Source organism: Vidua chalybeata, chromosome 5 (assembly GCF_026979565.1).
Source record: "Vidua chalybeata isolate OUT-0048 chromosome 5, bVidCha1 merged haplotype, whole genome shotgun sequence".
Taxonomy (NCBI): domain Eukaryota; kingdom Metazoa; phylum Chordata; class Aves; order Passeriformes; family Viduidae; genus Vidua; species Vidua chalybeata.
The window spans coordinates 48,096,427-48,124,188 of NC_071534.1; the positions used below are offsets into that span (position 1 = coordinate 48,096,427).

The 27,762-nt window shown below is 38.8% G+C and overlaps 1 protein-coding gene across 1 annotated transcript; it reads left to right on the forward strand.

The window, feature by feature from the left end:
* The first annotated feature begins 627 nt into the window (after nt 1–627).
* Nucleotides 628–27,762, forward strand: TES (testin LIM domain protein). The gene is made up of 7 exons (XM_053944160.1): nt 628–712; nt 11,002–11,087; nt 19,190–19,436; nt 20,631–20,966; nt 24,202–24,417; nt 24,940–25,098; nt 26,308–27,762. Exons 1-7 carry the CDS (start codon nt 686–688, stop codon nt 26,497–26,499), a joined length of 1,263 nt encoding a protein of 420 aa, XP_053800135.1. The 5' UTR covers nt 628–685; the 3' UTR covers nt 26,500–27,762.

The following is a 27,762-nucleotide window of genomic DNA, read 5'->3' on the forward strand; positions in this document are numbered from 1 at the left end:
TAGCCATTGCTCCTCTTTCTGTCACTGGGCACCACTGAGAAGAGCCTGGCACAACCCAGCTGACAGCCGCCTTTGAGGTATTTATATGCATTCATGTGATCCCCTCTCAGTGGTCTCTAGACTAAACAGGCCCAGCTGCTGCAGTCTCTCCTCATAAGAGAGATGCTCCAGACCCCCAGTGATCTTTGCGGCCCTTCACTGGACCCTCTCCAGTAGTTCTTTGTCTCTCTTGTGCTGAGGAGCCCAGAACTCAACACAGCGCTCCCGATGTGCCTCACTAGGGCCGAGTAGAGGGGCAGGACCAGCTGCTGGCCATACTCCTCCCCATGCACCCCAGGCTACCCCTGGCCCTCCTGGCCTCAAGGGCACACTCGCATTATAGCCCGAGATCTCCTCTTTTCTCATGCTTCGGGAGACTCCGCATTTGTAGGGGTCTGTACCCGAAGGCGAGAGGCTGCACCAGCGGCGCCCCGCCGAGACCCCCCGCTGCCAGCGCTGACTCACGGCCGGGCCGGGCCGGGCGGGGATTGGCTGCCGGGCCGGCGGCGGCCGGCGGGGATTGGCTGCCGCGCGGCCTTTGTTCGGCTGCAGCCACTGCCGCAGGGCAGCGGAAGTTTGAGCGTCGCGGAGCGCGCGAGCCGAGACTCCTCCGTGGGAGCTGCCTCACGGCCAGACCCGCCCCGCCATGAACCTGGAGAATAAAGTGAAGAAGGTAAGGAGGGCTGCCCACCGGGGTATCTGCCGCGCACGCCGGTGGCCGCTCTATGGGGAGCGGCGGACCCGCCTCGGCGCCGCAGCCCCCGCGGGGACTGCCCTGGGGTCTCCCCGGGGTGCCGGGATCAGCCCTTCCCGGCGCCCCGCGCTTCCCGCCCGGGCCCCGTCGCAGAGGTGGGAGGCAGGAGCGCTGTCTGCCGGGTACCCCCGGGGCGCACACAGCGGGGCTGGCTCGCTGCTCCCGACCGTAGGTAGTCGCCGCAGTTGGTGCCCCAGGTGGGGACGTACCACTGTTCTGTCATGCAAGTTAAACATGTGTTCGGTCCCCCCAGTAAACCCCTGAGATCTGATAGCTGCTTTCATGTATGTGCGCTGTGTATGTAGGCATGAAACTTAAATTACAAGTAGCCAAGTCGCTGTTTGCAGTTATGTTAGTGATTAATTTCAGACCTATGATATGACTGACTCCTTACAAGTGTGTTATCATCGTTCGTATGGATTACCCGCTTGAGCGAGAAGCCTGGACTTGATTTTTCGGTTTTTTTTAAAGATATATTGACTAGTTAGTTGCGTCAAACTGGTAAGAAACAAAAGGTAAGTAAAAGAAAGCGATAGGTAATCCAATTGTATTGAATCTCTTTCCAAAACGAACCATTTAAAACTTCCTATGTAAAACTGACTTCACGTGGGATACTCTTGTAAGTCTTTGCTTCTAGTTCTTTCACAAATTAAACGCAGTGCTAAAACACTGACTTTTATAAAATTAAAAACTTATTTGTAGTATCTGTTTTAATACAATTTGATAAGGGGAAAAGGACCTTTATATGTGAACATGGGTTAAATCTATACATAACCTTCATTGAGATGTGAAAATTAGTCTTTTGAAATCAATGTTTGAGGGGTTTATTCCTGAATTGTTTTATTTAAAGGTAGCAACTTGTTTTAAAATACACATAGCTGTGTGCTTTTCCAACTTGCAGGCTAGAAACTGACTTGGGGGGGAAAGTAGTTGTGTAGTATGGAGAGCAACCTGTTAAGGCTGAATCCTAGCAATGGGTGGCCTTGAGTTGCAGCTTGCTCCAAGTGATGTCACCACGTGATAGTGTCACTTGGGTGAGGATCTTGCTTTGGAAGAACTGCCTATCTCAACCCCCAGTCATTAGCCATCAGCATACAGACGGGTGTAGCTAAGTGCTGTCGCTGTCTTTAGAAGGTGGTTGTGTGCACAGGGTTGTTCCCCTTGTGTTACTCCTTGTATGCAACGAAAATAAGCTTCTTGAGTACATTTGCTTGTATTTTCTAAGCACAACTTAAACTTGATGGCATCACAGAACTTGTTTGCTGGAAGCTTTTTGAGCTCCAGGAGGTGAAAGACACATATTTGTGGAAGATAAAGCATTCTAATTCAGAATTTATTTATCTAAAGAGAAAATTCTGCTGATCATGGAGTCTTGGTTTGAGTGAACATTGCTGAACATCTGCTAGAAATTACTCTGTCATTATTGGGTAGTTGTGTGTGTTTTAAATTTATTTGACTATTTTTGCCATATTTTTCTTGCTCTTCTACTTCTCTTCTTCATCAACTTTGAAGATTCCTGAAGACTTTCCTAAACCTGTTCAAATAAACATAAAAGCTAGTGCCACAAAGGAAACCAGCAAAGCTCTCTTTTATGAAAATAGTATTTTTGTTCTGCTCTGCTTTAGTGTTAATATGCAGAGATGTCTATGATTTGAAAAACATCACATTTTCTCTGTTTCTACTACATGTGTATTCAGAAAACTGTGCCTGTTATTGTGCTGTCTCTCCTCCCTGGCTCACATATTCTCATCTTCTTTCTCTTTGTAACTTGGATGAAGCTTATTTTCCAAGAGAACAGAAGAGGCTCTCTGAAAGTCCCTACAGGGAGAACTGGAAGCTTTGCTAGGTACCAGCAAGTTCGGTACAAAATTCTTCTTTTTGACTACCAAAATTTATTTAATCAAAACTTCCTAAGATTTGTACACTGAATAGAATAGCAATTTCACGTCAACTCTGGAATAACTGCGTGTCTTCCTTTTCTGTCCTTTAGTTCCAATTCTCAACCTGTTTTATTATCTTTTTGCTTCTCTCTTTTTTGCCAACTTCCTTCTTTCTTCAAAGGTGGAAGAACATTCTGAGAAGTGTCCAGTCAAGATTATCAAAACCAGTGAACTACTTGGCTTTTAGAAGAAGCTTGTCCTGAGGTGGAGATGCCTGTGTCAGCCTTTAGTCCATCAGCAGCAATGGGTCGCTTTACCACACGCTGTAGTTCTCACCTGTCTTTGTCTTGCATCCTGGACCAAAATAGCTTGAGTTCTCTTACCAAATGTACTTTATGTAACCTTTTATTTTGTAGTGACTTGTACGTATTTATTGCCTGGCAAATAACCTGGTAAATATTCTGGAGTGGTGAGTGGCTAATCTGCCTGTTGGGTAGGAATTTCCTATAACACTGGGCAGAAGAAAGTAGGAATTGTCATATTGTCCCCAGATAAGTAATTCCATTGCATTTTTGAACTCTTGAGTTTAGATGTTGGCTATTCTGTAGCCCTGGTGTTCGGCAGAGCAGAAGGAGATGAATGCCTGTTGGAGCAGCATGTGGTGTGGAGGCTCAGACACTCAGCTGGTGCTAGAAAAGCTGCTTCCCCTACCCACAACTGCTAATTTATAACTGTACAGGGTAATATATTGGAATGTTTTCTGTTTCTGGGAAACCTGATAGATGAAGTTTCCAAGGTGGCATTCCTAAGATTTCTCTAAGTGTCAGGAATCCATGAGTCCATTCTTCATTTTTGAGCTTCTGTATTATATGTTTGGAAAGTAGCTACATACATTTATATCTATGTGTCTAAGTTTGTGAAGAAAAAGAACACTCAGAGAAAGTCTGTTTTCATTGTTGATATTAGGTTTGGTGGGGTTTTTTCTCCAAATGTAACAGTTCTATCACAGTCTGTCTGATTGGAATTGCTTCCCTCCAGTACAAGACCAGTAGGACTCCAACAATGTACCTGTTCTTCAGCAGAAGAACTACTGCCCCACCTGCCACAATTTCTAACCCATCCTTTCAGCAGTGGATACCGTATATACTTTTATACCTTATATGTCTCGTGACAGAAAAGCAGCAGTCCTGTTTAGTGTACCCTTCTTAAGGAATCTTCAGGGCACAATTACTTTGGCTCAAACTTTTAATTTATTTTCTGTTTGATTTCTTTCATGTGTTGTAAAACTCATCTTGCTATCTTAATAAGTGGCCAAAGGAATGAGTACTACTGTGTAGCCAGATGTCTCGTGTGGTCTGAATCCTGGACTCTGGACAGCCACAGCCTGCCAGAAACAGAAATTTCAGCATGCACTTTCTGTACTGAGTAATATATATGCTGAACATATGCAAATGTGTGGCCATGTAAATTTTGTAGTCAGTTCACCATGCCTTTTAGAGCTATTAAGTAACTGGCAAACATCTAGGCAGTGAATAGTGTCTTTTTGGCTGCCTTGTGAATACTAAGTCGAAGACTTTCATGGTCTGTTACAATTTTCCTTTCGAATTTAGGGGAAACTGTACAGTTTTCTCCTTTTTCACAGGGGGAATTATATTTGCTTTTGCATTTGAGGATCATGAAGATAGTGTTTGTATAAAATGAATGCACAACAGAGCTGCAGGGTAAGAAGAGGAGCTCCAGCTTGAAAAGTACTTGTGCAAAAAACAGACCACTGTTTCTCCCAAATACAATATATGCTGTGTTCTCAAACCTTGTTTTGAGGCTATAGGGAAAATAAAGATTTAATGCTTTGTGTTGAATACTCTAGCAGAACCTTGTTATAACAGCCTGGATTCCTGCCCTGTCTGCCACCTCTGCGAACTTGGTAAAATGAATCAGTAGGTCACAGTCCTGCTTTTCAGCCCTGCTGGCAGCACAGTCTCATGCTTCACTAGAGAAAATAAGAATCTGGCAGTGAGTCTGTTCTGTATAAACTTTAACAGTATAATACTTGCTTTATAAAAAGAACTTTGCTTGCAATGGAGAAGGGGCAGGGCACTTTGGGTAGAAGAGGTGCAACTTCTCTGGTGTGGAATTTGTGTGGTTATTTTTCAATGGCATGGGACTTAGTTTGTTCTGTTACAGTTGGAAAACCAAACACTGAGTGTTTTAGACATTGCTAAGTCAACAACTGTAATGATCCTTGATAAATGAACGGTGAATAAAGTATGTGTAGGAGCAAAGTCAACTTTTCTGTGTTTTGCAAAGCATGATTTAGTAATGTCTGCTGGACTGCACTTCCTGTTGAGGTCACTGTTTGTTTTGGTGTTACTGCTATGGAAACCCATTATAGTAGATCTTTTTTTGCTGTTTCATATGTATAGTGAGATCAAGGAAATGTACTTTTATTCAGGGGTGAGTTTTGCCTGAAAGCGGAAGAATGAAAACATTTATGTAGATATGAGAGGAACTACTTTGGTTTTGTTCACAAGGAAACTAAGTAACTGCTTCCTGCATATGCTGTGGGGTTTGAGGGTTTTTCCCCCCCATCAACGTTTAAAAAAAAAAAAAAATTATGTGAATAATTTTTTGGAACACCTGTCTGTATCCACACCTCTAGGTATTTTTTGCCCAGCATCCCTGGATAGCAGCTTGGCAAATATGGCACACCTAAACTAAACTTTTTGACTCTTACTCTTTTTTTTCCTATAGCAAAAGTATTCCCTAGGTGTCTGACTATAAAATATCATGAAATGCCTGAATAGCAAGTCAAGAAACTCTTTGAATGCAGGACTGCATGACCTTTAAGATCAGATGAAAGTTCCTTCAATAGGGTATAATTATAAACCAAGTATTTTGCAGCAAGGGGGAAAATTTACTTACTTAGAGTTACAGTATTCTGTCATGAAAGTAACAAATAGCTGATTCTGCAGTTGTTCCTGGAAAAAAAGAAAGAAATGTTTCTATTTTCCTCTAAGTAATAGTAATGGTGACTAGCAATTTTCAATGAAATTTTATTGGTAAAAGTTGCTTAAAATTACTTTTTTTTATTTCAAGAAAGTATACTGAACATGTCATGCAAATTACTATCTTCTTCTTAGCAGATACAAAGTTTGCAGTTATAAGGGTGCAGATGTAAGTATCTATAATGTAGTATATTTTAAAATTGTATTTTACAATCTGATTAGATATGCATGTTTCACTTATATAAAACTAATAGTTATGTGTATCGGTTGTGTGTATATATATATATATATGCATGGGTTTTTTATAGGGATGTATATGTACAAACCCCCCTAATATGTAGTTTTTGCTGATGACCAAAGGTGGTGGGGTTCTTTTAGGTCCTGGAGACTTTAAGGAAGAGCAGAGCTGTTAAGATGAAAGCATGTTACCTAGCATCTCAAATTTGGTCAAATTAACAGGTAAAAGGAGTCAGGAGGCTTCTGTCATGACATTTCCAGAATACACCAGATCTAACTGTACTCCAGTACTGCTGTATATGTGTTTCTGGTTTTGTTGGGGGATTTTTTGGTTGTTTTTAAAGTCTGCCTAACTCTTTATTTCTGCCTTGTTTTCAGTCTGAGGTTGTCTAGCTGCAGCTTTTAAAAGCTGAAAAAAACCATGCTCTTTCCTGAATGACTAAAGCTCCTAAAAAATGAATGTGTAGGTTTCCAGGTCTGCTTCTCAAAACCTAATGTTAGAGGATGTAACTGGGTAAGAGTGCTGATGTCAAAACAAAATCCATGGAGTATTGTGAAAATGCCTCTGCAGTTCTGGATGATGGATAGTGTTGTATTGGAGGCTTACAGATTGTGTTATAGTGTGTGTCAGCTGCATTCAAACTTAGCTAGTGTAATGCTGGACTTTGTGAATAAACAACTCTTGTTTTCTCTCCAGCTGAGCTATCTTTGATAGCTGTTAGCCTTTTGAAGGTACACTATGTAGCAGTGTCTTAAATATTTAAATTCTGAGCTATTTGATATTTAGTAGAAGATATCACAATAAAATAAATTCCTGAGACTTTGGTACTATCAGGCTATTGCAGCTTCTTGATTTATTCCTCTGCCTGTCCTGCCCAGATCATCTTCCAAATATTTTTCTTGGATGCGACCACTTTTTGGCATCCTTCTTTCTGTGCAAAATGGACTTTTGTACCCAGGGTTCTTAATTCCAGTCAACTTTTCCCTAAATCAAAACACATACTTTAAAAACCCCAGGGTCACAGTTGTCATCAGTTTTATTAGACATGTTAAAACATGTTAAACATGTTAAAACAAATATAAAGTGAATTGTGGGATACTGCTTTTTGTTACAAATCTGAATTTTGTTTTCCTTCTCATACAGTGTCTGTGACAGTTTTTAAGATCATTGTCCAGATATTCATGTGTCTTTTGTAGTGGTTTGTCCTTCTTTCATTCAGGAATCATAAGAAGTATCATTGATCTTCTGTTTTTAAAGTTTAAATGTTGTAACCTATTTTAATTTTCCATTTGTTGTGTTCCCTGCTAGAGAAGACTTCTGATGGTACAGAATATAGTGATATAAGATCAGCTCTCAGCAACAGAGCATGCACAGCAGTGAGATTTCTCATGTTTTTGGGGGGTTTTTTGTTTGTCCTTCCTGCTTTACCTTCTCTTCTTTGAAAGTGCCTAAAGCACATTAAGTTGTACTAGAAATCTGTTGTACTCTACAGGTGCTTTCCCACTCAAACATCCAAATAGTTCAATAATTAACTAATCTTCAAACTAGAACATTCCTAGAATTTTATGGTAAATCTAAGAATAGCTTTAGTGTGGATCACTTCAATTCTGTGCTTGGAACACCTTCAAGCACAGGAGAAAGCTCTGCAAAAAAGTCATAGTCACATCATCTTCTTTATTCCGGCTGTTTAAATCAGTACTGGGTATTTTGGTAATACCAGATGGATTTGGTTAGCTTTTGCTGTAAAAAAAAAAAAAAAAAAAAATTAATGGTGGTAGACAGACAGGAACCTTCTTCTAGCAGGATTCAGGTGACCTGTGTGTGCCATTTCTGCCATAACTCCATTTATGGGGAAAATGGGTTCCCTGTTGTTCCAGACAAGCATTTTACCTGTCCAATGCTCAACCTGCTCTCTATTACTGGGTGTTTCTGCTTGGTGCTGGCCATGTTCTGCAGAAGACATGGAGACAGATGGATAGAAGTAAAGAAGCACCACACTGAAGTTTGAGGCTTTCTGAATTTCCTAAACTACAGCTGAATTGGCTGCTGAAGAAGAAAATAATTTCTGAGGCTGATGTTTTCTTACAGCTGAAGGATGTCCTGTTACAGGCCTCTGGAGAAATATGTGTAATGCACTGACTTGTGGATAACAATAGCCCACAGTGCTTTTGAGTTTGGCTATTTTATATCTTAATTTTTGGCAAGCTTCTCTGTCAGAACAAAGGCTGAGGCTGTGTGTGCATCTAGAATCACATCTAGTTTGGTTTTTAGTGTGCCTTTCAGTCTTGAGCTAAACCTTTTCCAAAAGGTACCCAGACATTGTGTATTTCCATAAGGTAATTCCCTTCTTTCTGTTTCACAGCAAACTGAAAAACCTGTTTCAAAACAAGTCTCTCATTTGCTAATTCAATTTGTCTTGAGCTGCACAAGCATTTACACAACGGTGTGCTCTTTATTTCTGGGGAGGGAATATAGAATGCTGTATTTCTAAAGAAATCTGCACTAAGACTGCTGGCTGTGAAAGTGCAAGTAGGCTGGCTGGTTGTTGTCCCTGTAGTCTGGAGAGAGTATGTTCTGGGTGGAGCATTTAGATAGCACATATTTCCTCTCCTTAATTTGTTTCTAAAGAGGAGGTTTTTTAGCTTAAAAAAACCCTTAAATGTTAGGAGGCTTGGAAATTATAGTTAAAATGGTTTTTGAGATTCTTTTGTATTTCTTGCTTGAATTTCAGATTCTGTTTTGGGAATTTTTGAAATGCCAAGCTTATTTTCCAGTAGTATGAAACAGTATAACTGTTGTCACTATTACAAGTGATCCTATGTTTCTAAATCTTCTAATTGCAGTACTGATGAGGTTATGATTATTTCTCTTTCTTCTCATTCCACTCTTTTTGAAGGAAGGGAGAGCCTGAGCATAAAGAAGTAATGCCAGTTTGTAACTGAAGTAGCAGCAAGAGAGAATGGGTTATGTTGTCTTTTTTTTTCTGTTGATCGGGGTTTTGGGGGAGTTTTGTTTGTTTGTTAGTGCATGTGCAATCATATTTTAAGTTTAACAACTTTTTAGAGAGGATGACTTCAAGACAATACCAAATGAAAAACAACCTGTCTCTCCCTCTTCCCACTACCCGAACCCCGCCCCCCCCACACTCAAAAAAAAAAAGTTGTGTTGCTTTAGCTTCCTTTTTCCCTTTATAAAACATCCTGGACAACATCTTGTTCTCTTTGAGTGTGAATTGAGAAGAGTGCTCCGCTTTTTGTGATTTGTGGTGTGTGTGTGTGTGTGTATATATATATGGGAGATCTCTGGATTCCAGATGACAAGAGTCCTATTAATGGCCATGTTAAGTGAAGATGAACTTTTATTAACCAGTTAGCTTATCAAAAGTGTAGCTGATGAAGAACCTAATCTTCAAAGTTATGCTTATTTTAAATATCTACTGGTATATATAGGTTAGCACCTATAACATGTGAACTTCATGAGCCCTTAGGTTGATGAAGATGTCACCATGATGACAGCCAGCTTGTATTTAATCTTCCAGATACGGAAGAAATAATGTCATCTCCTTCTGTCCATCCCTGCAGTAGCTTAACAGCTGCCAACATACCTCCTTCTTCTAAACAGATCACAATCTTCAGGGTAGTTTTCCTCAGGGATGTCTGATCATTGTTGAGGCAATGATCCTTTTAATTATAAAGTAACTGAAAACATGATATTCCCTGCATTTTACCATGTGTTCTGTATCAAACAAGTGGTTGGTGAATAATCTGGTCTTTATTTTGGACAGAGACAAGTTGAAAGTTGACCTGGTTTATATCCTTGTACATACAACAATAGTAGTATGATTTTTCTCAGTAAATGGCAAACTTAATAACAGAACTCTATCACCTCATGTAATTAATTTTGGCATTGTGTTGTTGCCAGAACTAAAGTTAGTACCAGAACTTGTCAGTTCTAGCTCAGTTTCCATTAATGGTAAAAGCTAAACTGCAGATGAACTGTTTCTAGCTACAGCTAGTTGGGAGTGCTTCTCCTACTGCGTGGGGTGTGGGGACGGCTTTCTCTCTACACATTGGGCATGAGCCTGCATACCAGCTATGACCACATTTCCATGGTCCTTCATCTGTCTGATTTGAGAGCCACATTCTTCAAAGGTTTAAAGTGCTGGAGTGAGGCATTTTAATTTTACTGTGCTATGTGAATGCATAAGTTACCGTGCTTCATATTTGTTTACCACCTCAAACTTAAAAAGCTGTTACTTGGTTAAATTTGCTGCTGTATGATGATATATTGTAATGATATATGATGATATATTATGTGAATACCTTTACTCTGCACTGTTGCCTATATTCTCTGATATTCCCTCTGCATTGTGAATTGTTCATCCATCCTTTTGAAACTCTTTACATATCGCTTCTGGTAGTTGATTTTGCTAACTGTGCTGTTTCTCTTTCCCCTCAGAAAGTCAGCTGGTATGAGTCCAGCTGAAATGTAATTGTAAAAGGTATATGCTGCTCTCAGTCACTATCAAAGTAGCCTCAAATATACTTGGAAATATTAGACAGACCACTTAGTTGTTTCCTTTATTTGAGGTTAGTGCAAATAAATCTGGGGTCTGTTTATTTCTTGGTCTCCTGTATTTTGCCAAGTCATATACTGTAAATCACTTTGTCCAGATAGCTGGATTAAATGTCCTTTGACTTGAGGTCTTCTGGCCTCACTTACTTTGATTTCACAGCCTTAGACCTAAGAAAATGCTGCAAAGAATCTGCTTTTTCTCCTGTGTGAAGTTTGTAGAGCAAGCTGGGCTGGTGAGAAAAGTCACCAGAAAAGTACTAAGGCTACCTCTGCCGCCTTAGCTCAATCCTATGTAGAGGCTTGTGTGACCACTGCTACTTATATAGATAGGTATATAGTATATAGATAAAATAGGAAGGTGAGTGCACCCCAAATGCTGTCCTTATGTCAGCTTAGTCAATGCTTAATCATTTGATTTAGCTGTTGATTGCAGACTATAGAGGCATGAGTAAGACCATTCATGCATGATAATACTTGAAGCTGACTATGGTCATGTTCCTCTGTACACAGATGGGCTTGGGCCATGAGGAGGGATTTGGTGCCCCCTGCTTAAAGTGCAAGGAAAAGTGTGAAGGATTTGAGCTTCATTACTGGAGGTAAGTGACACCAAATGTATCCTAAGCTGTGACTCAGCACTGCAGACTTTGACATATGTATGCAAACGTCTAAGTAACCATTTTTGTTCTCTCTCTCAATTAAACTGTTAAGATGTTTTTAAAAAGCTGGCCCGGTTCAGGGCCAGAAATTCTCAGATGCTTTACAACAGAGTATCTAATCACTTCTGAACATGCATTTTGTCTGCCCTGAAGTGAATGGTAGTACTTCTACTGCAGCATTTGTTTAAGCTGACTAAACAATTGAAGTAGATTTGTAAAAACATGTCTAGCATTACTGTAAGAGACCTGACAGGGAAGAAGTGTGTTTTATCTCTGTAATAAAATGCTTTTCCAACTCCTGACGAAATACGTAAGCTTTGATGTGAGATATATGTAAAATTATTTTGAAAATATTTAAAACTTTGTACACACCTACTACACACTTATTTAGATGGGGAGGAGGTGTCACTTGTGTGTGTCACATAAATTCAAATAAGTTAGATAACACTGAGCCTTGGATAGTGAACTGTTCCTAAATCAGTGAGTTGATGATAGCAGTAAATAGTCTGTCATTTTGCAGAAACTTTTTATTTCATTAAACCTTCCTTGTTTTAATGAAACAAAATGTATATAGGTATATTAATGCATTTATGTATCACTGGCCCAGTTCACTCATAATACTGGGCATCCTCAGTATGTAGCTTAGTAATTCTGATTTTTTAGGAAGAAGGTCCCTCTCAAAGGGAAAATCCTGAAAAGAACAGAAAAATAGCTTTTAATAGCACTAGCATATGCTATCAATGAAAATTATTGCATTTAACCAATGCTAACTAGCTAGAGTGAAAGTTGCATTTGCAATAGAATTTTGTTTTGTCTTATGAGGTAGCCTTTGTACGCCAGCCATAGTGACATCAGGTGCTGATAAGGCCTAGGAGGTTTTACATTTTCGCCCAAATATTTGACTGCAGATGAGACTGTTTAGAAAATAATCAGGCAAACAAAAACAAAACACAGCAGAAATGTGTTATAAGTTGATACATAATCAAGAAGCTATAATCTTATCTGTAATATGTAGCTATAGAAACAACTTAGAAATAATGACATGGATCAAGAAGTCTTAATTCACTAATAAGTAAACATGATCATCTAAAGATAAAAGAAATAATTAATGGAAAGACTTTTTCAATATGCACTGCATCAGTGAGGGGTCATGTGTAGAAGTAATAGTAAAATAAAACAACTGATATAAGTAATGCAATAAAAGAGAATTTTTAAAAGTGCAACTGTTAATAGTGTTTATCCATTGTTGAATGAGAAATTGTATTACTTTCTGCTGAAAGCTCTTTTGTTCATAGTCACTGTAATGCCCACACCTTCTCTTTTATTTTACTTTTTCTTAATTGCCAATGTTACACCTTGTAATTGCTACATTATTCTTTAACATGAAATAATTTGGATTAAAAAAAAATAAAATGGTTAAAGTTATTTAGTTACATCATAGTATGATTGCAAAGTTAAAAGGTGTCTGCTTCTGTGTGGGTATTTGGGGTTTTTTGCCTGTGTTTTTCTTTATCCATATTGCATTATCTTCCTGTGGTTAGGGCTCACTGTGCCAGCTCCTGAAAATATAGCTCATCAAAACACTGTCTCTCCTAGAAAAGTAAGAGTTTGTAAACAGCAGTGGATTAAAGAGCAAGTAATGAAAAAGATGTAAAAACAGTGACTATTTAGCTAAGATTTAATTTGGAAATTGAGTCCATATAGGCTAGACCAGATAAATAAGGTGGCTGGAAGAAGTCTGAGAAGCTTCATCTAAGGGTTAGACAAATGTGGCACATACCTCTGAAACAGTCAAAAAGTTAGCAATTGTGAGAGAATTCAAGAATGGGTTGGAAAAATAGCTGTTCTTCCAGCAGAGCTATTACCAGTGACAGTAAGAGTGTGAATCTGAAGTCTTAATTCAGTTCTGTGTAAATAGTTTTCAAAGGAAAAAATATATTAATATGCTTTGCATGATGCATATATATTTTTTAGTCCATCACTTAAATGGAGCACATTGCATCCCAAATATCTGTTTACTTAGTTGTTAGCCTTTAAATCTCAAACTCTGTTTTAAGTAGGAATAAACTGTAGCACAAGTGGACAGAATATTGTCTTTATAACATGAATAGTCAAAATCAGTTCAAGTTTACCCACTTATTTTATTGCTACTTGTCTGTAAAAGACAAGTCTTGAAGTAAGAATTGTAATTAGAGAAACAGTTACACATTGGGAGAATAATTGGGGGTAGGGATTGACCCTCGTCAGCAGCCAAACACCCATACAGCTGCTCGCTCCCTGTTCCAGACATCAGGGTGGGAGACAAAAAAGGAGAAGCAAAAGTGAGGCAACTCCTGGGTTGAAATAGTCAGTTTAATAGGTGAAGTGGTGCAAAGGGAATCACTGGCCATCTCCCACCAGCATACTGATGCCCAGCCAGTCTCCAAGCAGTAACTACTTAAGAATTCAGAAGCCCTGACTTCTTAATCCTCTATTTCTGTTTTATTGCTTATGATGTTAATGTAGCATTTAAACCCCACTGTCCAATTTTGAGTCAGCTGTGCCCCTTCCCAGCTTCTTTACTTGCTGAGGTGGGGTGGGGGCAGAGTTCAAAAACGGGGAAGCCTTGACTTTGTGCCAGGAGTGCAGAGTACTAGCAAGTCCTATCAAGGCTGTTTTAGCTAGAACCCCGAAGCACAGCTGCCTAAGGGCATTATGAAGACAGTGACCTCCGTGCGAGCCAGAGGCAGCCCAGCGAGCGGGGCAGTAGCGGCAGCGTGTGCCGGGCGTGGTTCTGCTGCGGGCTGTGCAAGGCTGACACTGCCCTCTCCTGGGGACAGCCGAGGAGCTTCGGCACATCGCACTGCTCTTGGTCTGATAGGTGAAAACGCTGTTCCTCAAAGAGCCAACATGTAATTTCTTTTTGTATTTCCATACAAAAGACCCTCATTCTTCCTCTGGGGAGTCAGGTTGTAAAGTGTACAAAAAACCCAAGCGTACCTATCTAGTAGCAGGGCTTTACTGCTGCTAAGGAGTTACTATACCCTTCTTGTCTATACTGGGAGTATTTGGAATATATCTCTTCTGGGGTGGCATATATTAAGTCTTTTGTGCTGTAAATTTTGACACACTGTATGGGCAGGTTTTATAGATGCAGAACTGTAGATTGAGGCTAGTATAGAAATGGTGGTAAATGAAGCCTTTAGTAAAATTTATTCTTAAATTTTGAAGTTCTGATAGCCTCAGTTTTAAAATTTTCCTCAGAATCATGCTTCTGTCCAAGTGTAACAGCAGCAGAAAGTGAAGAAGGTCTTTTTAATTTAGGCGTTAGATTTATTTCAAGCTGCAAAACAACCCCCACACGTGTCCAGTGGGTCAGGCTGGATGTAAGAGATTGCTACTCAGTTACATATTGCTCTTAAGGAATGTATTTCCCACTAGAGGGGACTATGGGATGGGAGTGAGAAGTTGCTAAAATCAGGAGGGAAGGTTCTGATTTATCTTGGTTGCATATGTACAAGAAAGTGGTAACTGTCCCTCATGTGACTTCCCAAGATGCTAAAAAAACTACTGAAAACAAGAATCTTAAGCTTGGGAATTATTTTTTTCAGCATGTGGCTTCTCTGCACGGATACAGTATGTGGAAGGCAGGGAGATCCTAAGTTGGCTTTAAGATTTTCTGATTCTACAGCTGGCAGGGAAGCATTGAGATGCAGTTCAAAGCAGTAGCAATTACTTATAGCTGCATTAGTAGCAAGAAAACATTACAGAAGGAGTCAAATCATAGACTTGGATGAAGAAGCAAAGTGCCTTCTCAGTAATTTCATTGATAATGCAAAACTGGGAGGAGTGGCCGATACACCAGAGTCCTGTGCAGCCCTTGAGAAGGATTTTGACAGGTTGGAGAGATAGGCAGAGGAGAGCCATCTGAAATTCAACAAAGGCAAATGCAGGGTCCTGCACCTGGGGAAGACTAACACCGTGCACTAGGACAGGCTGGGGGGCTGACCTGCTGGAAAGCAGCTCTGTGGAGAAGGATCTGGGAAGCCTGTGGAAAACAAGCTCTCCCTGAGCCAGCAGTATGCCCTGGGGCCAAGAAGGCAAATGGTGTCCTGGGTTGCATTCTGCATGTGGAGTGCTGTGTCCTATTCTGTGCTCCTTGGTACAAGGGGGACATGGAGCTCCTGGAATGGGTTCAGTGGAGGGCAGCAAAGATGATTAAGGGGCTGGAGCATCTCTCTCAAGAGGAAAGGCTGAGGGAGCTGGGCCTGTTCAGCCTCAAGAAGTGAGGGGACCTCATCAATGTCTGTCAGCATCTGAAGGGAGGGTGTCAAAAGGGTGGAAGCAGGCTCTGCTTGGTGGTGCTGAGCAATAGGACAAAAGGCAGTGGGCAGAACCTGATGCACAGGAAGTTCCACCTGTGCATTAGTTCTTCCACAGGAAGAACTTCTTTACTGTGCAGGTGACCAAGCACTGGAACAGGTTGCCCAGAGAGGCTGTGGAGTGTCTCTCACAGGAGATATTCAAGAACCATCTGGATTTTGTGATTCTGTAAAAGGAGAGGTTAGTCGTTCTGCATTGGAGGGCACAAGCCTCAGGACTTGCCAGGTCTTTGTTGAGGATTTCTCTATGCTTGCAGCTGCTGCCTCCTGTCACTAGGAGCCAGCAGAGGAAGGATCATGATCCATCTTATTTTTCCTCTCTATACACCAAAACATGGGCACTCAGGAGGATGGTTAACATTTGATTTTGGAGAAGGAACTGGAAGTCTTTGATCCTTCATGTCAGCAGACATTCAGGACACAGGAATTCATCACTAGAGAAAATGGAATCTCCATACCTTTCTTCCTTGTTCGTTCTAACTACTGAAGACCTGCTAGCAAGGCACTATCTAATAGACCTGTCTTGACAGTGATACGTAACTTTTCATTCCATAGATTTTGAAGCTTTCTCCCTATCTTCCATGTTTTGAGTGGGAAAAGCTTTTCAAATTGCTGAGATGTGTGTGGAGGAACATTGCTCTGCTTTGATTAGGTCCTGAGAGCTGTGAAGACATAAGAAGTCCCTAATACCTTCTTCAGCAGGGATCTTGCTGAATGTCCTCAAGTGAAGAGTTTTCAACAATGCAGATGGAGAGAACAAGAAATTTTCACTGCTTGTCCTCTTGATAGAGTCAAAGGAGATTAAATTGTCTAAAGCATATATGTTTTTGTATATTCATATGTCTTTGGATGTATATAACCACAATTGTTTTTTCTTGCTCATAAGGTGTTCACTTTAATATCAACGATAAAGTGTCAATTATCAAACAGACTTGTGAAATATAAATTTGAGGTAATGGAATGGGGTCACTTCAGTGAGATAGCTGTATTAAAGTAAAAAAAATGACCAGCCAGTCTATTCTAAAGAGAAGTAATTGGCCATATGCCTCCTGCAGAGGGGCCAGTGAGTGACTAATGAGCAGGATTGTGCTGTGGCAACTAGTGAAAGAAGTTAGGACTAAATTGTAAACAGTTATATTCAGGAACAGTTATGTGTGTAAATATCAACTGTATATCTTCTAGTGCTGGAAATTATTCAAGAGGAAAGATTATAAATCAGGACAGGATACTTTTTTGGGGGCTGTTAGCAGGGGGAGTGTTGGGGAGCACGGGAAATGGCAACAGCCTAGGGGATTTTTCTTCGATATGCTGACATCAGATGTGACTCAGCATTCTCCACATTCTTTCTGTATTGTTTTGTCCTGTATTCAGAGGCATAACAGTTCACAAGTTCTAATGCCAAGGCCACTATTACACCTGTAATATAGCCCCTGTAATAATGTCAATACTGCTTTACTGTGTTGGATGCTGTAGAGTGGGTAGAGTGCACAGCCTGTGTCACGTGGCAGTTGTGACCACACAGGCAATACAGCAGTAGGAACTGTTCTTACTGAGTCTGTCTTGCAAGCAGAGCAGCTCCAGACAGCATGATCATACTTCAATTGGCATAAGACACAAGACTAAAACCGGGGGTTACTGTTGTTAAAGATTTAAGTTGTAAGAGTAAATAAATTGTCATTGTTTGGATGAACAAACTGCTTCAATTCCAGTAGCATGTGTGCTGTGAGGCATAAAGCTGCATGGTGATCATGATGTAAATTACTAAATCTGCAAAAAGCAAGGTCTGATTCTGTCACCTGGTTTTAGATCTCAGAAAAGATATGACTGAGAATTGGTAATAAGGTATAATCACATACATGCCATAAAAGATGAGCAAAGTGAATATGAATTGCTTTATTAGTATATTAAATAGTCTCTAAGTATTAGCTATGTAAAGGACTTGTGTAGACAGATGCTGAAGATCTTGCAAAATTTAGTTTTGAGTGCTTGAGATGCATAGTAAATCTTTTAGGCTTAGTGGGAAATGCTAGTTCATGCTTGAATGTTTTGGTAAACTGGGAGATTGCAAAGTGATTAGTGTATAGTAGCCATTCAGGTAAGTACCAGCTTTGAAATTCTGCACATCTTTCCTGTTATGGAAATTAGTTGGAAGCTGTCAGACAGTCTACATCTTAGTTAGTGATCTCTTTAGGTATTTGTGTGGCAAAGTGGAGTTACTTCTGCTTAACATTCTTGTTTTGCATGAGTGGCTCATTTTTAGAGTTAGATATTCTTATTTGGAGTGGACTTTATAACTTAAATTGCCACAATGTATGTTTTCTGTATAACCAAATGACCAGTGCAGCATCCACCACACACTGAAATGTTAGTACCCCACATCCTAAACTGGTGTACATATAGAGAGGATATATTTGGGGCTGGCTGTGTATCACTTCAGGTGGCCAATTAAAGGTCTTCTTCCTTTCCCATTACCTCAGGGGCTTGCTGTAGTCATGGCATGTTCTTGTTGTGTTCCTGTGACATACGTTATCTTGGCACCTAACTTGCCTTCAAGACTATATAAAGTAAGATGCAGAACAATGTTAGAGTTAGATGGGTTTTGGCAAGCAGGATTCAGAAGCATTTTATAGCTAATAGTTTATGCTATTTGTTGTATGAAGTATAAATAATGGAGTAAACCACTGCTCATTTCTCTTCAAACTCTAGAGATCCAGAAGGTTGGTATGTTTTCTTAGTCTGTAGTAAGAACCTTAGTTAACATCCAGTTTCACTGATATCTGGCTGACTGCTTTGAACTGAAGTTCTGGGGACACTGTTAATAAAAAATGAACTAGCTCGTCTAATCCAAGGTTCTGTTCATTATATGTGAATTGTTTAATTATGCTTAAGGTAACAAATTACTTTCTAATATTCGTTAGCCAAAGCAGTTGAAATATGTTGTATATGAAAGAATATCATTTATATCCAAGTAAGTAGAAATACTTCTACCTTTTAAGGCTGTTTTCTGTGAAAAGTCTCTCTACAGCATATGCCAGAGTACCTCTGACTTGGTTTAGAGCTGTTTTGAAAGGCTTTATCCATATAAGCCTTTAACTTTTCTTTCATCTTCTCTTTAAATTCTGTGCTTTCAACAGAACTCGGTGCAATTATACTCTTCATATGTCTGTATGCATTTTCTTCCTTTCTTGAAAATATTTGTTTCCACACAAGAGCAACCCAGTGATAACCAAATATCATGCATACAGTGAAATACATATGAAGAATACATAGTATAGTGTGTGTAACTTTGAATATATGAAGAGCAACAGAAAAACTAAAATCCCAAGCAATTGCTGGGGGAATCATGTTGATGCATTAGGTTATCTTATAATAAATCTGGTAGGTGACCTATAATGGATATGTATGTGCTTGATCGGTACTGAGATGTAACTGAAGAAATTACATAGCTTCGTATTAAAAATGCATTAGTGTAGTTGACTGATATCTATCTGATAACAGTATCTGTAAATAAACAATGTAAATAATACAACAGGACGCATAAGGAGGTATTTGGCATATTGCAGAAAAAGTGTATATTTCCTAAACAAAGCACTGAAAACAAGGGTTTAGGTTCCTGGTGATGTTACTACACACCCATATGGTGTGAGATTGTAATTTTGTTCCTGTTTCCATGAATTTCAGGAAAATATGCCGCAACTGCAAATGTGGCCAGGAGGAGCATGATATCCCTTCAAGCAATGAGGAAGATCGGAAAGTGGGGAAACTCCTTGAGGATACAAAATACACAACCCTCATTGCAAAGCTGAAGAATGATCCCGTGTATAAACGCAATGTAATGATACTGACCAGCCCAGTGCCAGCCAAGAAGAACATAACCATTGATACTGTGACTTATGAGTGGGCTCCTCCTGTTCAGAATCAGACGCTTGTAAGTCCAACTCACTTTTTTTCATGTTCAATGCAAGAGTTGCTGGGAGATAAAATAGTAGAGCTTACTGGAAGGATAACTTTGCCTCCTGTAGTCTTCCTTTCTTCCTCCTCAAAACTGAAAATATGGTGCCTGTTTAATGAGTCTTGCATCTGTCATCTTGCTGTATAGATGCTTGACTGTAGAAATTCTTAAAAACCTGGAGAGATGAGGTACTTTTTTAATGCATAGGATTAAGAGTTATCAACTAAGTCTGTGGAGTCCAAGAGTTATCTACTAAGTCCCTGCACTTTTTTTATTTTTCTTTCTGTTTTTTTCTTTTATTTTTCTTTTTTTTTCCTTTTTTTTTCCTTTTTTTCCTCTTTTTTATTGAAGTTGAAAAATTTGCATGGAGTGTGGGCTTAAAGGAAAAAAAAATCAATACCCAACACCACATCAATTTATGTAATTGTTTAAAGTTAAGGGGAACACTTAGTCTTGCTTATAGCTTTTACTGTATATGGCAAGAACAAGGTCAGTGTTGACATCTAAAAGAGCAGCTCTCTTCCAGTATGTTTTCAGCTGAAGTAGATGAGATGGTAGATAGCCCTCTGAGGATCTTGCTTCACTTTTCAAACTTTGATTACTAATTTATTGTACCAAAATGTTATGCAATCCATGCCAGAATGACATTATCTCAAATTATTCCTTTTCAGTGAATTAATCAAACCTTGTGCATCTAAGACTTATTTAACATTCAGTTACCAATTTGATTTTTAGCCTTGTCATTGCTTTATTTAAGCTAGAGCGTTTTTTCCCTTAATTTAGCTAGAGTTATTTCTTCAATGGGCTGTATGCCCCAAGCACATTATTTCAGTTTCTACTTTTCTAAGACTATACTCATGATCAGTATTCATAGATAGAGACAAGGTGCTGTGTAAATGTTATTTATTCAGAGAAGTAATAACTCTTTTCTGTATGTTGTAAAGGGCTTAAAAAGGAGTCTTTCTCTTACTCTGGGAAGAAGCCAATTAATGCATCTGCTGTATTTTATCTCCATTACTTTTTCAGGAGCTTAATGTTTATGGAAAAAAAGTTGTTTTTTGACAAATTTGACTGTCGCTAAAAACAGTAGAGATTACTTTAGTTGTGTTTACTTATGAGAATGGGTCTGTAGTTGAAGTGCCATCTGATATGTAATTCCTCCTGATTCAGGCTAGACAGTACATGCAGATGTTACCGAAGGAGAAGCAGCCTGTTGCTGGCTCAGAAGGCGCTCAATACAGAAAGAAGCAGTTGGCAAAGCAGCTGCCTGCTCACGATCAGGATCCTTCAAAGTGCCACGAGCTTTCCCCCAGTGAAGTTAGGCATATGGAACAATTTGTGAAGAAGTACAAAAGAGAGGCACTCGGTGTAGGAGATGTCAAGCTCCCTGGTGATGTGGAAGTGAGAGCTCCTGATGAGAATAACTTGAAAAATGGTGGTGGCAGAGGTACCTCATCTGCTGTTGGAACAATGGAGAAGTCCCCAAATCGGAAAGCATCTCAGTATGTAAGTATAAGAAGGGAAAGATAAAGCAAGAAGGTATATTATCATCTGAGTGTTCTATTTGGTCATTTTAGCCCAGTTAAATTGTTAATTTGGAATAGCAGAAGTTGGGGAGGGAAAGAAGGAACTGGAAAATGTTGTGAATGTCTGCATAGAGCCGTGGTTTCTGACAGTATTTAATGCATTGCAGAAAATAACTTCCTAGGTGACACTTTATCCTCAGTGCAAAAACATGTTAGCTTGGAGATAGTATATTAGGGTGGCTTTTACAGAATAATAATCAAAAAGCTTGTGTCATCTTATGGACCAATTGTTACATTCTTCTCCTCTTGAAGAGTTAGCTTAATTTTTGAAGCTTGTTTTCTTTTTCTTGGCAGAGCACTGAAATTACCCACTTGACAAACTGTTTTTAAAATGAAATTGAATTAAGGAATAAGAAAGTAACATGTCTCCATCCTGTGTCCAACAAGTTGAACCATACAATCGCTCTTTTGACTAGCCTTCTTTTCATATTCGGCTCCATTTTCTTATCTATATTTTTTCCTTTGGTATCTGATTTCTCCTTGTAATAGCTCAACAAAAAACAAAGTATATAAAACCACCCATATTTCATGGATATTTCAAAAATTATATCCTTAATCAAGTATTTCTGACATAACTACTGCTGTGCATGTCTCAACTACCAATTACAAATTCAAAATAGGGGTAGGATTACTGAAGGAACATTAAATCAGTTAGGGGAGGTAGACATTACTTAGCAGTGTTAAAAGCCCTACTATAAGTTGATTTCTAGAAATGTTGCTATTATGTGTATGAATCTTTAAAAATATTTGTCTGCAGGTTGCTTACAGAAGATTAATATACAAGTTCTAGATGGAGAAAAAGGTTGCTTAACATTGGTTATAGAACGTGGCTTTTGGTGTTATTGGGGGGTATGATGTAGTTTTTTGTTGTTTGTTTCTGAACTGACAGTGTGAAATATAAAATCAGCCCCTAGGTTTTAGCTTTGGACATGGCCACTTTCCCTAAAAATTTTCAAGCTGTGCCATTTGGTTACCTGTAGCAATTTGCTTTTTTTTTTTTTTTTTTTTTTTTTGGTCACTGTCTTGTTATGGAGAATCTAAGAAACTAAGAAGATATTTTACCTTGGCTTGATGAGGTTACTATCATTTTGTCTTATATCAGCCTTTCCTGCTGGTTTACTTTTAGTTTCACAACAGCAATTCTTATCTCCTCAAGGAAGACCTACAGAAATGCACATCTTGCATTGTACTCTGCTGACCAACTGCCTTGGACTATAATAAGTCAATAGCAGGAGGCATTCTGTCCTCCTGAGTATTTGTATCAGAAGGTGCTTTATTTTTTAAATTACACTTGTTTATCACTTCCAGACTTTTCTTACTCCGGTACCTGAGTATTCTTCCTGCAGTTTAAGCTAAGCATATATTATCACTGTGGGCTGTGATTTAGAAAGGGGCTTGTAGCATAAGTGAACATTTGGGTTTCTTTTCTGTTGTTAGGTACTGAATTTACACTGGGTTAAATAATCAGGATTTAGATATGTTATTTTTAACTATTTTGTGGGGGGCATCTTATTTTTGCAACGAGACTTTGTTTCGGCTGTATGATTAGCATTATCTCAACTTCTTTTTAACAGTTTAGCATAAATTGATATATAAGAGCTCTTAAATACTTAGCAGAAGAGTACCATCCTTGTCTACACTTTTTTTATTGGTTCTGCATTTTTGCACATCAGATTTTCTCATGCGTTTTTCTTCAGACTGATTTTGAAAGCTGTATTCCTGTAGCTGTGGTAAAAAGAATCTCTTGGAAAATTAATTTTCATTATAGGAATAGACTGCACTTCATTGAAACCTGATAAAAAAATAAAAAAGCAAATCCAACATTACTAACAACCAGGTCTCCACTATTAATGTAAATATACCTATAATAATTGTCTCTGTGTTTACAAATACAAAGCTTTTTCACCATGACTGAAAGCTGAATTAAAGAAAAATAGGTACTCAGCATATTTTCATCTTGTAAAGAAGGAAATTTTTATATACCTTTTAACCACCAAAGCTGGAGATGTTGCAAATGGTAGGCAAGTGAATCACATTGCCTAGACTTTGGTCTAGGCAGCTACTTAACCTTCCAGTGGACTTCTCTTGGAGTATGAGGTCTAAAGTAGAAAGGTCAGAAACCTTTATATACATGTATATTTGAACTTTCCCTTCCATTAATTTCCTTGTATTCTGTTTCTGTTCCAAGTTGTTCTTCTTTTGGTGGCTTTCTATCTATCTTTTGAAATTGTCAGGCATCTGGGATCTGATCAATATGCCTTGTAGCCAAGGCACTTTATGTGTGTTTTATTTTTATATGCACACACAAAGCCACTTGTGGCTGATGTGAGTCATAGAGGAAAACCTTCCCATGGTGTTCAGCCCAGTCTACAGACCAGCTGGATTGCAGGAAATGCCAAACTGCTGATTAAACTGTAGATAAAAAAATTTTGCTTCAGTAACATAAATCATCTGTGGTTTTTTACTTGATGGCAAAACCCTCTCTGTAGGGAGGCATTGGGCAGAAGACTGATTGTGAAGTCTCTGGAACTATTTGTAGTGTAGCTGTGTATGTAGTCTTTGTAGTTTATCCATAGTCACTCTCCTGTCCTAAAATCATTAATCACAGACTGTTGGACAGCAGCCATGAGTGACTAGCATCCATAGAACACAGCTTTAAAGAGAATCAGTTTGAAATATTCACTATTTTTTTTATTTTCCCCACCAGTGATGCAGATATGGCTTGGTCTTCTCATGACCTATAAGTACAGCCATTTCCTTGTCATGCATTCTAGTTGTAGTTGGTTAGCTTGGATGGAGGATCATTATTCTCTCCTTGTTCCTAAGCATGTAAGGTTTACAGAGCATAACGTGAATTTTAATTGCCTGTTGTTTTCTTTAAACACTGGACTGCAATTGCAGAATCTGAATACAGCGAAGTACAACAATCCTTTTAAGGAGCACTAATGCTATGACAGTGGAATGTGCATTGCTTATCTTGAATTTCTTATTTAAACCTAAACTACGGTACAGGTATATCCTGAAGCACTGCTGTCTACTTGTGGGCTTAAATTTCAGTCTGGAAAGATGGAATTTATTAAGTGTATTGATAGTATGTAATTTTTATAAATACAGCTCTCAAAGACTTAATTAACTTGGTAATAACCTCTTTCCAGTCCTGCTACCATTGCAAACTGAACATGAAGGAAGGTGACCCAGCTGTCTATGCAGAACGTGCTGGATATGACAAATTGTGGCATCCAGGTTGTTTTGTCTGTTGCACCTGTGGTGAGCTTCTAGTAGACATGATCTATTTCTGGAAGAATGGTAACCTGTATTGTGGAAGACATTATTGTGATAGTGAAAGACCCCGCTGCGCTGGATGTGATGAGGTAGGAAATATCCTAGTGCTTTCTTCTAAAAAAAAGTTTGTTCCCCTGAGAAGCGATTAGTAGTTTTACTAAAACATTTCAGTGAAGGAAGATGATATGCCTTCACCAGTATAGTTGATATTTGAGTTGCAAAGAACTGAAACCAATATGGACACTGCGCATTCAGGAAAACCCATAGTTTGCTTTGGATTTGGTGATGATTTTGCACAATCTGTAGGGACATAGGATGTGATATGTGAGGGCAAATTCTTCCAACAAGTCACACTTATGCAGTTGTTTCCTTACCAGGGACACTAGGGACCAAACTGACCCTGGGCATCAACAGGGAGCAGCCCTCCTGGGGCCTCTGGCATGTATAAGCTCTTGGGAGCACCATGGAGGCTTTTGGGAAACCAACAATGGTGGAACCAGTGGGAGTTCCCTGCAAATCACAAAACATCCAGAGGCTAGATTTATTAAAAGGTACACTGTTCAAATGAATGTACTTGTTTACTTGTACACTTGTTTGTATCTTCCTCATAGCTAATATTCAGCAATGAATATACTCTTGCGGAAGGGCAAAACTGGCATCTGAAACACTTCTGCTGTTTTGATTGTGATTGTGTTTTGGCTGGGATAACCTATTTAACGGTGAATGACAAGCCAGTCTGCAAATCCTGCTACATGAAGAACCATGCTGTGGTAAGGTCCTTACAGATGTCTTAGTGTTGTGAAGGAAAGGAACATAAGTCTGTGGAGCTTCAAACTCTTACTTTTCTCAATCTGGGAGTATCTGAAGAGTATAAATTGAATATTTAGGCTTGAGTCAGTCATCTTCTTCCCCTTCAGGAAAAAGAAACCAAAGCCCACAACTTTAGGCAGCCAAGTGTTTTGTCACTTAATAAATTTGGACAAAAGCCACTCCTGGGGTGAAGGGGGAAAACTGTTGGAAAAACACCTAGAACTTAGCCAGTAGTGAAGCAGGATTTGGTAACAGAAGTAGTAAAGTAGCTGAAGATGAGTGATGCTGCTAAATGTTTAGTTCTCATCAAGTGTAGTTCATTGAGCCTGGTGGGAATCAACTTCAGCTGCTGCTAAAAGCCTGTAGTTAAATACTGCAATCTAGGTACTTTTGTTTTGTTTATTTCTACCTACACGTGCTAAAAAGGAGAGTGACTGACAGGATAAAGCTAGAAGTTCGGAAAAGAATCGTAGTTCTTGATTCGTGGTTATGCTGGAAACTAATCTGAGATGATGGTCCATTCATATCTGTAAGTTAGGTAGCTATTCGTTGGGGGCTCAGTCTAATGTGCACCTGGATGATTAATATAGTGAATGGAGAAAAAAATGGTCATCTCTAGTTGGCAGTTAATAATATTCTGAGGTAGGTGTGAGGAATTGTTTTTTTGGAGAGGCTTTTTTTTCTCTCTTAAAACATTAACTTTCTCAATCTAAATTATAATTTGTGAACAACCAGATTTTAAGATAAATTGCATTAAAGACTGTATAATAACCTTTAATTATTTGGCATTACCACAGAGCTGTCAATGCAGAGGAAGATTTGTAGCTAATTTCTTCACATATTTAAGTTAATATATGAAGATCTGTGCTGTTTGACATAAAAGGTTTTTGCGATTATTTGGGTATTGGGAAATCCTAACCATCATAACTGTCTAAGCTTAGTCCCAGCAGCAGATAATTTGTGTCCATTTTATTATTCTGTGCCCTCAGCTGAATTCCAATCAAAACACTTTAAAAATAAAGAAAAAAATCAAAAGCTGGAGACTTTTTTAAAAGGCTTCTTCTAACACCTGTTTCTCTCCTCCAAAAGCATTTAAGAGATCCAGGTTTTATTGCACTTGAAGAGAGCATGTGTGTGCTTCATTTCAGTATTGTTTTATTTCTCAACAGATCTGCCAAGGCTGTCACAATGCTATAGATCCAGAGGTTCAGCGTGTAACGTACAACAATTTCAACTGGCATGCCACGCGGGAATGTTTCTTGTGCTCCTGTTGCAGCAAGTGTCTAATTGGCCAGAAGTTCATATCTGTGGAAGGGATGCTTTTCTGCTCAGTGGGATGTAAGGAAAAGATGATGTCCTAAAAGAAGACATGTACAGAACTAATCGAGTATTGCTGTGTTCCAAAGGCTCTTGCATTTCTACTGTAAAATATATGGTGTCAGGGCATTTAAAATTATTGAAAGTATTAATAGCATTTCCCAAAGATTTTTTTTTTTAATGTCCAAAGCTTCCTATGTAATCCTTATTTCTTAGCTATAATAATACTTTCTCTCTTGGAATACTGTTTCTGAGTCTTACTTCCAATTGCTTCATATAACAAAAATGTAAGAAAAAATATGTTACAAATTCTATGCATTCTAAGGGATCTCTTCACTGTGAAGAATCTTTTTGCTGTATCTTGTCTGATGGAACAAGAAAATGTGAAAATGCTCCAATTTATCTTGTTTTTGTGATAAATGTAACTCTTCCACCTCTGGTTTCACTAATTTATCATTTTTATAGGTTTTTCTGCTTTCATCAAGCACTTTAGACAAAATGATCAGTTTTACTGCCATGTACAGCTTTTGTTTTCCTGACTTCAAGTATGCAGGGAGAATGACACTTAAAAAAAGTTGCCTTTAATAATTTCTTTATTTAGTTTTGATACATGGGTTCATGGGGCATAGTGACTTCTCATGTCTAGTTTTGAAAGTAACTCCACCAGTAGAAAAATGTTGGCTCATGTTTCTTTCTTGTAACTTTCATGCCTGGAAAAGCTTTAATTTTACAAATACTAAAGTTATGTTATAGATTGGGGGTGAGGGGTGTTGGTGTTAGAAAATAAGAGCAGGTCTTGCTTAGATTAAAAAAAAATTGCCAGAAGTAGTGGGTGTCACTTTTAGCCTTTCAGAACTGGCTTCTGTTTTATATCATGAATGTTCCTTTCGTAAGTTGTGTCTTCTATCAAGAGGGATGTGGCACATAGTACTGTATGCATTTCCAAGAATGTATTTCTGCAAATGGATCCTGCTTTTGATTCCTAAATTCTGAACCAAAGCACGAAGAAGTCTTTCCCAGAAAACTTCCAGAATTTGAGTGAAAAAATTCACAGCTTTGTATTAGCTTTGCTTACTAGATAAACCAAATGTGTGGCTCTTCTTTTGTTTAATAATTATAGACCTACAGTGAAGCATCTTAGATGTCTTTGTGCCAAACACTGAATGGGGAGTCTTTGACCTGAAAAAAATAATAAAATAATTAATTTTAAAAGAAAAGTCTATGCAAGTCTTATGTTCAGTTCTTGTAAGTTTTATGGTGATTGTATTGTAACACCTATAAATAAAATTAGTGGTTTTCACTTTAAA

Bases quoted from the DNA above. Each gene is read 5' to 3' on its own strand.
- TES (XM_053944160.1), top strand. From the start codon at position 686: ATGAACCTGGAGAATAAAGTGAAGAAG. The intron at 713-11,001 runs GTAAGGAGGGCT...CTCTGTACACAG, and splicing joins TGGAGAATAAAGTGAAGAAG to ATGGGCTTGGGCCATGAGGA. The intron at 19,437-20,630 runs GTAAGTCCAACT...CTCCTGATTCAG, and splicing joins CTGTTCAGAATCAGACGCTT to GCTAGACAGTACATGCAGAT.